This window comes from Enoplosus armatus, chromosome 23 (assembly GCF_043641665.1).
Source record: "Enoplosus armatus isolate fEnoArm2 chromosome 23, fEnoArm2.hap1, whole genome shotgun sequence".
NCBI classification, from domain to species: domain Eukaryota; kingdom Metazoa; phylum Chordata; class Actinopteri; order Centrarchiformes; family Enoplosidae; genus Enoplosus; species Enoplosus armatus.
In genome coordinates this window covers 7,206,474-7,219,769 of record NC_092202.1, presented here as the reverse complement: position 1 = coordinate 7,219,769, position 13,296 = coordinate 7,206,474, and the positions used below count along the sequence as shown (strand labels likewise).

The 13,296-nt window shown below is 43.4% G+C and overlaps 2 protein-coding genes across 2 annotated transcripts; one reads left to right on the top strand and one right to left on the bottom strand.

Moving 5' to 3' along the window:
- Window positions 1–7,184: 7,184 nt before the first annotated feature.
- On the bottom strand, window positions 7,185–8,518 carry LOC139305813 (RING finger protein 227). The gene is made up of 2 exons (XM_070929763.1): window positions 7,977–8,518; window positions 7,185–7,606 (listed from the first exon to the last, which is right to left on the bottom strand). Exons 1-2 carry the CDS (start codon window positions 8,458–8,460, stop codon window positions 7,548–7,550), a joined length of 543 nt encoding a protein of 180 aa, XP_070785864.1. The 5' UTR covers window positions 8,461–8,518; the 3' UTR covers window positions 7,185–7,547.
- A 1,885-nt stretch (window positions 8,519–10,403) lies between these two features.
- LOC139306180 (RING finger protein 228) lies at window positions 10,404–13,046 on the top strand. Its single transcript, XM_070930140.1, has 2 exons — window positions 10,404–10,497; window positions 11,851–13,046. Exon 2 carries the CDS (start codon window positions 11,947–11,949, stop codon window positions 12,595–12,597), a length of 651 nt encoding a protein of 216 aa, XP_070786241.1. The 5' UTR covers window positions 10,404–10,497; window positions 11,851–11,946; the 3' UTR covers window positions 12,598–13,046.
- Window positions 13,047–13,296: the final 250 nt, after the last annotated feature.

The following is a 13,296-nucleotide window of genomic DNA, read 5'->3' as shown; positions in this document are numbered from 1 at the left end:
GGCAGAAAAAAAACTCTACGATACGAGGGCAAACTCCATCTGCTGATGATCATGTGACATGATGGAAAGCTCCAGAATTACTTATCTATGTGAGAGGTGTTGATTCAACTCAGGGCTGAGAGTGCTATTTACGTGGCATTTACATCATTGGTCCCTGGCCTTACGGAGCATGTACAGTCCGTACTGCTGTATGTTGGCAACAATACAGGAAGTCTTCCTGCCTTTATGACTTCCTGCGTGGCGCGGACCACAGGAAGCTCGCTGGATGTAGGACACGGAAATAGCTTTTGCTCTCATAGCAGATGTGGGAATGTTAATGTAGGCACTATTCCATACCCCTAAATTGCTTTAGCTACACTTTAAGCACACTTTTTCAAGTATGTAGTAGAGACTGAGTGAGAGTTAAGATACAGAAAGTGTATCTACAGTGACTGAGATATGTGTAGCCTGATTTTGCGGTTTTTTTCCCCCCAGCATTTTACCCTGGCATGTTGCCTTAATAAACTACATAGCTACAGGTGTTTTAGCTTAGGTAAACCTACTGTATGTTGACCGAGCCAATAAAGCCCTGGATTAGAGTTACACTGCAAGCTGCCACTGCTAATCCTCCCAACTTTCCCTCTTTATTCCCCCCCTCCCCAGTCCTTCCATATAGGTTTTAGGGCAATGTTAATCACCGTAGACTCAATAAAGTTAATTTACACACACAGTCATGGTCAAACCAAGTGGATCTGATGGTTGGGTCCATCCACTGCATGCCATGTGAGGTAATCCGATCCACAAATGCCACAGCCGATGCAACCATTTTCTTCTAATGTATTTCCAGCTCTCTTTTCCTCACCGCCCCCTCTTTCACATAGTGTACTTAGCCAAACAAAAAGCCTTTCTCTGTCTTTCCCTCCCCTCCCCTTCCTTTCTCCCACCACTAACTAATACTCACCCTCTCTCTCTCTCCTCTCGCCTCATAGGAGAATGTTTGCCATGATTATGGATTTGTCTCTATTACAGGCTGCATACGAAATTAGCTCTGTCACGCCGTAGCTGCTGGCTGCTCTGAGAAAAAGGGAGGTTGAAACCGTAAAAAAGTGCCACATGGAGGGAGTGAGGGAAAACGAGAAGGGGAGGAAGGAGGAGGAGGAAGGGAGGTGAGGAGGGCGTTTTGGGGGAGTGGTGGTGGTGGGGGGACTGTGAGGCCTCTGTGCTTTATTTTCCTTGAAAGCTCCCTGAAAACCGCAGACACATGGTACAGAATTCCCCTCACAGTAGAAGAGGGGGGAGGGCCGGCTTTGCAAGTGAACACCACACTGTCTGTGATAAACACACACACACACAGGGAATATTATAGGCCAGTACACACACTTTGGAAAGGAAGGGAGTGTGTGAACCAGACGCGCAAACACTCACAAAAGGCAGGACAGAAAGAAGGGGACTTTGAAGGAGCCGGCAGGACAACGCCTTGACATGCCAGCATGCGGAAGCCTCAAAACATCATATCACCTAAATACCTCTCAGCTCTATGGGAAAGTGGACGGTCCCACTTTCCACGGGTATTGGTGTGGTGGTGGTGGTAGTGGTGGTGGTGGGGTGTTAATCCAATGTACAATGTGTTTAACTTTGACTGGCAGCTCCCTCGAACCCTCCCACCCTCTTCTCGCTGTGGGGCCCCTTTGAGCTTGTAGATTGAGGACAAGCATAGAACTGGTATTTAAGTGGAGCTGGCTGACTGGGAAAAAGACTGGAAGGGTCAGGTGGTGTGAATGGACCTGTTAGGAGCTATGATGTGGGCTTAGTGTGGACCCAATGCCCCTGAAACAGAGTGCTTGGTTGGCCTGATTGATAAGGGTGGAAGCAAAAACATAAATTTTGCTCTAATTATAAGTTTTTTTTTTAAAAGCTTTTAAGCTAAGAAAAACCAAAATCCATAACAATAATTCATCCATTTAACTTGTTTTGAAAATTCCTTATGTAACCCAACAGGACACCATAGCATGAGAACTACAACATCCAGTACTTTAGGTCACAGTGGAATAATAAAATGGATCAGTAACGCCATCTAGTGGAACATCTGGCGTCTGCTCTTGCTGCAAATGCAGATCAGGGCACTACAGGTATAATCCATAGCCAATGATTGTCACTCACCATAGAGATAACATTATAGCAACATAATTCTTGTGATTGCAACAAACAAACAAATTCCACTACAGTCTGTGTTTCCTTTATGGCTTAAATTAATAGGAACAAACCACACAATGACCTGTGTTCTTCAATTACTCTTTGTGTGCTTATTAATGGCTTGGCAAAGTCAGAAAAAGACCTTCTCACAAAGGGGGAGAACACGTTTTTCCATCTCATAGCGTGTTAACCCAGAGACCAGCATGCTGAAACCCTCCTCGTAAGCTCGAAAGAGGAGATGGAAAATCTGTGTCAGCACACTGAATATCCACTGCCTGCCTGGAAAATGAGGACACAAGGAATGGGAATACAATCAATTTATAAAAAGCCTCAAGTGTGACCTTCCTCCGTTTTCCCTCTTCATACTTGGCATTACATTATGCAAATCATTTGCCAAATAAGGCAAAAGTTTTTCTCAGAAATCCACGTTTGACCTCCATTGATTTTCCTCTCATCATAACGTGTCTGTTTCTCCCAGGAGAGGAGAAGAATGGAGGTCAGAGTTGGAGGGTAATCTCATAATAAATGCTGTGTTACCAAACATCATTTATGGAACATTGTATTTTCAAATAATTCCCAGCATAATGAATGAAGCAATGGGAATACTGAACAATAGGTGACTCAGATGATTTATCAATTATCAAAATAGTTGTTTAACTTTCTGTTGATTGAGTAATCAATTAATCAACTAATTGTTTTAGCTCTAGTAACGTCAAAGCGGTTATATGCCGTACTTTTTCTTGGCCAGGACCATTTGCCAGGCAACCAGCGGAGATTCCAGGAAGGTACTGGTCCCAAAATGTCACACTATTCCTGTGAACCAATTACAACCAAGACAAAGACTTATTTACTAACATAATGTTTTTGAGACAGATGTTACAAAACACCATATGTCTCTGAATAAGATTTTTCTTAAACAGAAATAGGTGAGTCATGGAAAATATCCGCCAATAAAATCAGTACTTTTTCAACCTTTATTGGTATTGTTCAACATAACATAATAATTCAACAAGTGTCTCTCATGTCTCTGTATTGGACAGTTTCATTGACTTGAAGGAGATGTTCTCAGTTGATATTCTTAGATAATCGAGCTCTAACAAATCCTCACTAAGTCTCTGACTCTTTGTGGTATCAGCTGTTGAAACATCAAACACATTAAAACCACCACTTCCACTTCCTTCATTATCCAGGAATAAATCTGATGTTTTCATGTCACTGTCAACTCCTTCACTTCCAACACCCAACTTGTTTTCCTCAACACTATTGAAATCTTCTTCCTCATATTCGGCCTGTGATTCAGGACCTCTGCTGGTGTTGTCTCGACTATCATCCTCAGAGTTTAAAGACCAATGAGCCACAACTTCTTTTTGCTTGGTTGTAGCTGCGGTGTCTGGAAAAGAATCCTTATCGGCCGGTGTGGTTGGTGTCCGGGTTGTACCTCTGACACCAATGAACGAAGCACTTCCAAGAATATCAGCGTATGTGACAGCTTTGACTCTGACAGGCCACTTGGGCAGCCTGACGATGGCTACGTTTCTACTGTCATTGGTCAGAGAGGCAGATTCATTGAGCTTCTTGCCATTAGTGTGTTTTCCTGTCACACGTGTCCCTCTCACCGTGCTGCTGGTGGAACTGCTGAGCAGGCTCGCCTTCATTGCAACGGGTTTGGTTTTGTTTGGTGTTCTTGGCTCAGATTTTGGGCTGGATTCAACTTCGAGGTCCTCTGCTGATCCGAGATAAGCTGAGGAGATTCTGTGACTTGGTGATGCTGTAGTTGGATTTTGTTCTTTGTACTTCCAGAGTGTTTTGTTACGAGCATTTCCAACTCTGTTTTGAACAGGCTGAAATCCCAGAAAAGAATAGATTTTGCGACTCTTTTTGTATTTGTCAGGTGTAAATCTGCCGAGTGATTCAGGGCTTCCTGCTGTCTTTAAAAGTGGTTTAAGGGCTTCAATGTTTAGCTCATTTTGACTCATTGTGGGTACATGGCTGCCACCTGGCTGTGTTTCACGTGTTTCATTGTACCAACTGTGAATCCTGCTGCTTTTCGGTTGCCAAATCTGTGCGCTTTTAAGTTTAAAACCTTCAAAACCCTGCTGGAATCTGGCAGATTTGTCTGGTTCACTAACTGAAGGTTTGGCTACCTCGAACAGTCGAGTGCCAAATCCTTTGAGACCGTATATTTTTTTGTAGATTCTGAACTGTCTGCGATCTGGGTTGCTGTCCATACCAGCATCACTTTCAGGCAGCAGAGGACAGGCTTCCTTACATCCTGATGTGAACGGCCTTGGAGTAGTCATGGTTTGGACGATATCTAAAGTGCCAGTAGAAGGTGAGAAATAATCTGTGGGTTTTGCTGGTGTAGTAGACGCTTCTCTCTGGCTAAACCTATACTTTTGTGACAAAGGGGGGGATGTATTTGTGATTTTAAATTTTCCTTTGTCTAAGCTGTATCGTTGAGAGTTGGTCCTTTCATGAGAGCCACTGGAGGAGAAAATAGATGGATTTTTAAATCCTCTAAAGCCATAGATGCTTTTTATGGTTCGTCCGGGTTTGTAAGCATGCACTGATCCTCTTGTGGTTGTGTTAACCAGGCTACTTACTACAGATGTCTCGCTGTCACTGGCATAGTTACCCTGGAAATCTGCAAGAGGTATAGGGACAAAACTTTCCACGGTGTCGTCTTTCCTTAACATTTGAGCAACAGTTTCTGCTGTGGTGCGTTGATATTTGGTTGAACTATCTGTCTGAGCACCATACTGGACCACATTAGCATTATGGTACAGTAGATTGGCATTATCAGAGAGAGGTTGTACTTGCTTGGTCTGGTCTTTCCTCTGTGATTGTTGTGATTGTTTTGGAGAGAACCAGCCGTAAACTTGAGCATCAGAGGGCCTTTGCTTATGTGGCGTCGTAGAAAAGGTCCTGGGTCCATCTGTCTCATGTCCACCAAAAGAGGTCTGGGAGTCCTTAAACAGATACGACTGGACGTTGTTGTGTCTTGGTGTCTCACTGCTACTCGAGTGCAACCCCTGAGAGAAATCTGTGATGGATGATGTCAGTTTTTCTGGCCTTGAATTGCTTTTAATAACAGAGGCGTCTAAGCTACTGCTGACTGATGGTGCATGAGGGGCAGTTTGACTTGCAAAGCCGTGGAATTTGCTTGATTGAATCCCGCCAGATGTACTCTGAGGCTCGGCCACAGCAAGCTCATTTGTCTCTTTATAGCCACTGTATTGCCCTCTTGAAGCTGGCAGTGAAGTACTCCAATATCTAGCAGTCTGGGATGAAAAAAGAGAAGAGACAGAGGGTTGCAAAACTGTTTTATCTTCAGCCACCTTTGGAGAGTAATTTCTAGGAACTTTTTCTTCATTGTAGGATTTCTGAGCATCTCTGAGGTCCCAAACTTGTGAAGGACTAAAGCTCTGATGAAAGGGTCTGGCAGCTTCGCTGCGAGATGATTTTCTAATGATCACTGGGTATGAATTATAGGAATGTCGACTCTGGGCTTCTCTCTGAGGGAGAGGGTGATAATTCACACTGGATTGTTGTCTCTCAAAGCCTTGTCCTCCATGCTGAAAGTGGCTGGTGAAAATGCTGCTTGCTGGCCTCATTGATTGACTGTTATCTGGGATGTTTTGATTATAACCAAAGCGACCTTCTGAAAACTGCACAGGGTTTGATTGATGGTCAATGATTGACAAGGCTTCTCTATAATTCCTGCTTGCCTCGGTTTCACCATTAGTTCCAGTTTGGAGTCCAGTTTCAGTTGATAGCAGACCAGTAGAGAGGGGATGATGTTGACTGTATGGACTATACGGTCGTCTCAGGACATTGTACTTCACTCCATTGTCTACTTGGGTTGTTTTGGGACTGGCTAAAGGTGGGAAACAATGGGGACATAAGAAAAAATGATTTATTCTTTCTAATTCTGTTATACATAAATCACATGTGACATTATCAAAATACCAGAAGAAAAATCCCTTAGGTTAAAGTTCTCATTTAATTATTAAGTTGACTTACTTACATTACTATGCCTCAAGATGCAGGTCTGTTTACACAAGTTGCTACAAATCCTTATCTCTCTACATTTTTGTTACACTGCCAAGAGAAACCTTAATCCTGGCTTGGCAAGTTAAAGACATGCCTGAGAAAATATATTTTCTGTTATTGTTTAAAACAATCAGCTGCAGCTTTAATGAAACTAATGTGTCAGCCTCCATCTAGCCCAATCAGCCAATGCATGCCTCATGGCAGTTTTCAGAGAACCATTAAAGATGAGCATTAGCTCAGTGAAACTGCAGACACTGCAGTATTGGCCTGGCAGATACTGGCCTGTTCGCACTCACCTCTTGCAGCATCTGAACACATGATAAACGACATGGCAGCTGCACAGACCAGCGCAAAGGCAAAGAGTCTGCAGAGGAAAAAAACACAGGAGAATTGATGCAATTTATGAGAATCTTAATGCTGTCAAAGATAATCTTTTTTAAATTTTCATTACATCATTACAAAAAGCCCGTAAAATGTGATATTTACCTTAAGAGAGCAGAATTTTCTAACATGATGGACAGCTTCCTCCCAGGTTTGTAGGATTGACAAAATAAGACCTTAAGATAAGTTGTAGTGATGTTGTCAATCCATGTGTTTTACTTGTCAAGCAAAAAGAGTCATTGAGCTTTGACACTCTGCTGCCGTCTGATTGGAGGCAATGCTGTTCACCTGGCCTCAAGTAACCCACTTCCTGGAGCTGCCTGTGAAGGGTAGTTTTCCTAATAATTTCTACTTTCTTTAAATATTTGATCTCTTTTGCCCCAGTCTTATGTATTTGTTAATTTTAATACAAGGGAACATTTGCCTCCTCGAATTTGTAATGTCTTCTTTTAGTTAGGCCTAGATTTGATGTGTTATTTCAACTGTATTTTTGCACACCTTTTCAATTTTTTATAATGCACACAATGACACAGCCAAACTCCCATCCAAAATTCATGCAGCCGCAGAAAGCTTCAAGGTGAGTTGAAACCAGAACTCTTTATTTTTCCATAAATATGTAACAAGTCTTTAAAAAATAAATACATTCATGAAAATAATAAATATAATATACATTAGTGCATTAATAGGCCTTTGTCAATCAACACATTTTCCATTTTTTTCTCATTCTGTCTGAACAGGGCCATTGAGTCCAACAGCTACATAGTGGTCATCATTTAAAACAAGCCAACGGAGAGCTGAAAAGTGTGAGTCATGGTCGATTGTCCATGTGTCTTGCCAGCAAGGTTTCTTCATCATCATCACCATCAAGTCCATGTTCCAGTGGAACCATTGAAAATAAATACAATATCACGTTATTGATGGTATCTGAAGTTGAAGACTCCTTAAAACATGTAGCAGGACATCATGGCGAGGTTCCTCATGTCATCATTGGTCATACAGTCTGTTGAAGGAAAACAGGACACATTAGGAAAAAAATACTTATGATTTTTAAATACTTAAATGCTTTCTAAAAATTACACATTAAGTTTTGTTGTATTTTGCTCTAGTCTACATCAGGCCTACTTCTGGGAATAAGGGATAGAAATCGACAAGAAAATGTAATAGATGGTTTTAAGAAACCGTTTAAGCTAAACCTGAATCAACTTCATAGCCTTAAAGAGAAACAAAAGCCTAAATTAAATATTCTGCTGTTACTGTCGTCACCACCAAACTGCATTCTAAAACTGATCATTTTAAGGAAAGTTTTGTCCCTGTCACATTGTTTATTTAGCCCAACAACTCGAAAAACGAGTTATCCGTTGTGTACTTACTTTCTCCGCCCCTCTGCCGTGAGCTCCTCCCATTAATCTTCCGCCAAACTTTGCTCCAAGTCCGCCGGAGCCTCCCACCTCTGGAGCCCGCGGAAGAGACACTCTCCTCGGTTGGAGTCTCGGGAAGCGTCGCCTCCTCTTTGCCGTCTCGAACGAGACCGTCCTCCTCGTTCTCCGGGTCGTTGTCCGCCTCTTCTTCTTGGTCGAGGACCCCCGAAGCTAGCAGCCGCTCCAGGACGCACTCATCCACCCTCAGCTCGGCTCTCATCTTCCCCTCTCCGGAGATGGATGTGGTGTGTCGGCACAGCGGGCACACGATGGATCTGCCAGTTCCCAGACGGGCCTCGTCGGGTCCCAGCTGGGGTCGTGAGAGGGCCAGCAGGCAGCTCTCACAGAAGCTGTGTTTGCAGTGGAGCTCCCGGGGACACCGCCGACCTGCGTTGTAGGTCCGGTAACAAATTCCGCACTCAAGCTCTGAATACATCCTGCTGTCTGACCTGGGCTGCTCCTCAGTGACTCACCTCGAGGGCTGAATGAAGTAAGAAGTGTGCTGCCCGGACTTATATCTCAGGGTGTGGGGAAGTGCGTGTTAGGAGGAGGGACTCGTAGTAGATTTGAGACAAATCAACATAATCTATGAGTCACCGAGCTCAAAATACACGTGATGTAATGAAACCAAATGGGCCGACACACCATGACACACTGATGTGTACCCCGACAGTCACACAGTAATCAGGGATTCTACAGGACAGAACCACAGCCAGATACAACATCTATTGATTAATCACTAAATGTTGGATTGTGTGTTTTCTCTGAGAGGCCATACTCTATTAAAAACTTTAAAAACTTTATTTAAAGTTCAGTAAACGTGTTCCAGGCTGCCCCTTCTTAACCCCCCCCCCCCCCATTTAACCTAACTTGAATTTATGTCCAAAGTCCAACCCCTCCTCGCCCTCGCTGATACTCCAGGGTGTGCCTGTGTGTCGTCAACTCTTCCCTCTCCATGGTAATCCCCAAACAACCCTCTTCCTATCAATTGATCAGTTGTTTCAGCCTGAACTCCTTTCATGGTGATTTCCGTTGAATTCTTTGCCAACAACCACAAGTGCTCTCTCTCTCTCTCTCTCTCTCTCTCTCTCTCTGTTGTACAGTCTTGTTAATTTTTTTTGTTGGCCTTCCTGCTTTTGCCTCCTCTGAACTTACTGTAAGGGTGTACTTTTGTAAACTGGATGACTGTAAAAGAAAACCTTTTCCCAAAAAGTGGGAGGAATGAAAGGAAGGAAAATGTCTCCAGTTCCAAAGAAACCTTTGAAAAAAAAATGTTTTACTTGACTCTACAGCAAGGCCAAGTCTATGTGACTCACCTTGTGTCCGGTTTATTCTTCTTCGACTTCTTGCTGAAAGCTTTAAAATCCACCACAAAGTCTTCACCTGATCATATAGTATCTGGCTTTGGAGTAAAGTAACCACAGAGGAAATCAAACTAAGCACATTCCCTTTAGGTCAAGTCAAGTTTTATTTATGTTGCCCACAAATCACAAATTTGACTAAAGGGGCTGTACAGCTATGACACCCTCTGTCCAGACCATCTACTGGGATCAAGAAAAAATTAAGGGGTTAGAAATGGAAGAAACCTCCATTTGAATTTTGTAGAAATTCAACTTTAATAACCACGTTTTTATCATGTAGTTTGGTCAGACTGATAGTGTACTAAATAACCTCACTGAAAATAGCACAGTAGACGTGTGGCACGTCTGTACAGGACAGGCTGGTTACCAGGAAATCGTTCAATCAGAGCCACCGTACTTAGGTTATGACTCATGTGTCTTTATTTACCTCATCAATTATTCACCTGTTGGCACTCTGAACACTCTTCTGTCCCTGCAGCATGTTTACTTTTACTAGTTGTTTTGTGGCTAAAGCACACTAGAATGTGAGATGCAGCACTTATTTTTATGTAATTTAGAAATCTTTTTTTTCAACTTAAACAACTGACTTTCAATGCAGAAAAATGAAAGTATGTTAATAATTACACCCTAATCCACACTTGCTATTTAAAAACTCCTACATGCTGACTGTGTAGAAGCATAATAACATAATATGTGAGTAGAGTAGTAGTCAAGTCAAGTCAAGGGATCAAGAGACTCCAGTCTGTCATTTTCTGTCTTGTGTGTCCTGGTTACCTTCACGTCACCAAGGGTTTAATTACTGCTGAGCAAACCACACAGATGCCCCATGGGCATCGTCCTCGTCTCTCTGCTACTAGACAGAGAGACGAGGACGAGTACAATCAGGCGAGAAGGAGGGAAAAACAGGAGGTTGCCAGCGAGCCAAGCTCAGACACGTACAGCTGCAGAAAAGTAAGATATAAAACTTGATGTGCACAGCAGAAGAGGGAGGAAGACACTCTGCCGGGATGAGATCTGAACCAACATGAGAGGAAGTATGAGCTGTGAGAGGGGAAGCACCTGGGTCGGAGGTGGGCGCCAGAGTGTGCTCTGATCAAAGGGGTGTGCGGTGGGTAAGTGGCTCTCTTATCTGCTTCTTGGTGTGCGATGATGGATCGCTGCCAGTTTCTCACTGTATAATCCCACTGAACCTGGTGGCCTACATAGATACAAGATTTATTTATAAAGAGCACATTCAGTGCTGGCTTCAACATCCCTCTCACAACTTGTTTGTTATTACATATGTTGTGCTTTTGGAGTAAATCAAAATCCTTATTGTTGGTGCAAATTGTATTCAACCCCTATTTTTGCTCTGTAGTTGATTTATGCAAGAAAAGGTTTCAGGCTATGTGTTGCCATGCAGCAATTCAAAGGAGACCCCATCTGCTAAGCAACAATCCCCCCATGAGTGAACTTGCTTTGTAGTTGTCCCATGTGAGCAGCAAACAGGGACATAAACAAAAGTGTCAGTAAAGCAAAGCAAATGTAATGCTTTGTTTTTATAAATCAAAGCTTTTATACAACAGACAAACATTCAAATGTAGGTTGAAGCAGAATAACTGGAGCAGATCAGGGAACTTAATTTAACTTAAAGAAAAAGTTCCACATTTAGGGAAATACGCTTATTCTTTCCAAGAATTAGATGAGAAAATCAATACAACTCTAATGTCTGTCCATTCAGTATGAAGAATGGAGCCAGGAGCCGCTTAGCTTAGCTGAGCATAAAGACTGGAAATAGGGGGAAACGGCTAGCTTAGCTCTCTCCAAAGGTAACAAAATCCACCAACCAGCACCTCTAAAGCTCACTAATTAACCCCCATAAAACTACAGCTTTCTGAAAAAAAATCAAAGCAACAGAACCTCCCGTCTTTCAAACTTCACGCCTAACACAAGCTTACTTGTAAGACTGAGCCGAGATAACCCCCATGACATTGTCTTGGTTATTTTCTCATACTTTTCTCATATTTTTAGCTCCTCCAGAGCCAACGAAGACACAACTTCTTTTCTTCTTCACAGACTGAATAATACTCAGTAAAGTCAGTGGAGTGCCCCTTTAAATGACGTGCACGCACACATGTGCTCATGCAGAAAGTTGCATTACAGTGACTTATTACTTCCTTTCATAGCTCTGCTGTTGCTTTGCTTGTTTTTTTTATTTCCTAACTTCCTGGACATGCTGAGTGTGCAGGCCAGCACACATTACATGGAGCTGGGGTGATTTGGAGTAGGTGGGGGGGTAGTTAGACGGTTGACGGCCGAGTGGTTAAACGGATGAATGCTATGACTCATGGGCTGAGGAATCTGTTCATAAAACTTAGAAGAAACAAAGCAGCACCCCATGGAAAGCAGATTCTAGCATTTAAAGGCCACATTGGCCTTTGGAGTTCTCTTACAGAAGTAGACTTGAAGTTGTTTTCTCTTTACAGATTTTTACCACCTTCTGTTAAAGATTCATCCACAAGTTATATCTTGCCATCATTGAGCTCCCAAGCCAACTCCATCTTCTCACCCTCCCTCCCACCATGCCTGGGGATGTTGTGCCAGCTCCCCAGCAGGGGGCACCAGCTGCTGCAGCACCCTGCCCCAGCACCACCCTTGGGGAGCCGATGGATGTGGAGTGTCCCATCTGCTACCAGGAGTACAACCAGTACAATAAATGCCCCCGGATGCTTGAGTGTCTCCATGTTTTTTGCACTGAATGCCTCCAGAGGATCCAGCTCTGCCCCTGCGAACCCCCCGTCCCCCGCAGCACTCCAGCCATCCCCTGCCCCCTCTGCCGCCACCTCACCCCTCTGGAGACCGGGGATGCCCTCTCTTTACCCTGCAACTCCCGCATCCTGGCCAGGCTGCCCCCCGTGGCCTTCCGCATGCCCGTGACCATGGCAACTCGACTGGCCACGGTCACCCAGAGAGTGGTGCTCTCTCTGGAGGGCGACAACAGGGACACCCGCTTCATCATCCTGCCCACCGTCAGCCTGCGGGTGCAGCAGATGCACCCGGACAGGCCGTACGGCGCAGCGCCAGGCCTGGTGGGCGAAGAGGAGGTCATACAGCAGAGCAAGAAGACGCTGTTCTGCGTGCAGCTGCTGGCTGTCATCTTCTGGGTGCTGTTTGTGATCACCTGCGTGGTCGGGGTGGTGTTTGGGCCACATTTCTTGAACAGGAAAATGTAATACACCTTTTTATAGCAGACATAGCTATTGATATTATAGATTAAAGTCCCGATATAGGCTATAGGAAAGCACGCAAGAGTAGCTTGACACTTGAAGTTTTAGAGAATATAAAACATAAATTGTTTCAGTTTTATTTTTATGAAGATATTTATTGGCCACTGTGGTTGCTATTCACTCTGTAGTTATGGGACCAACTCATATTGTACTTTTATTTATATAATATCATCACTTACACCCATCTTCACTCACTGTACTGTGTATTTGTAGCGCTTTCATTAATGATAGACTGATGAAGAGTTCCCTCTAGTGGTTAATTTTGAAATGGATGAACTGAGATCACAAATAAAAGGCTTTCTTCGCCAAGGTTTCATAAAGTTTTCTCTCTGTGCCTGTATGACAATGTTAATATACAGCTGATCACTGTCCTGCCAATGCATAAACTGAATAAAACTGGCTTACATAACACATTTACACTTTGTCAGGTGTGTGCAGAATGTCTGTGCTCCTGGATATTTATGAATCAAGGAAATTAAATTCCTTATCCTAGAAACTGTTTATGGACTGAGGAATTTGATCACCTTCAGAAGTCATCTTTCAAAACAATGACATCTTATGTGGATAAGAGCTTTTGGCAGGCTGTGGTGGTGAGTCTGGCAAGGATGCAATTGGCCAGATTACATAATTTATTGGCTTTAATGA

Excerpts from the sequence above, each read along its gene's own strand:
- LOC139305813 (XM_070929763.1), bottom strand. The coding sequence starts at position 8,460 with ATGTATTCAGAGCTTGAGTGCGGAATTTGTTACCGGACCTACAACGCA. Across the intron at positions 7,607-7,976 it reads ACGGCAGAGGGGCGGAGAAA|ACTGTATGACCAATGATGAC; the intron begins GTAAGTACACAA and ends TTCCTTCAACAG.
- LOC139306180 (XM_070930140.1), top strand. The coding sequence starts at position 11,947 with ATGCCTGGGGATGTTGTGCCAGCTCCCCAGCAGGGGGCACCAGCTGCT.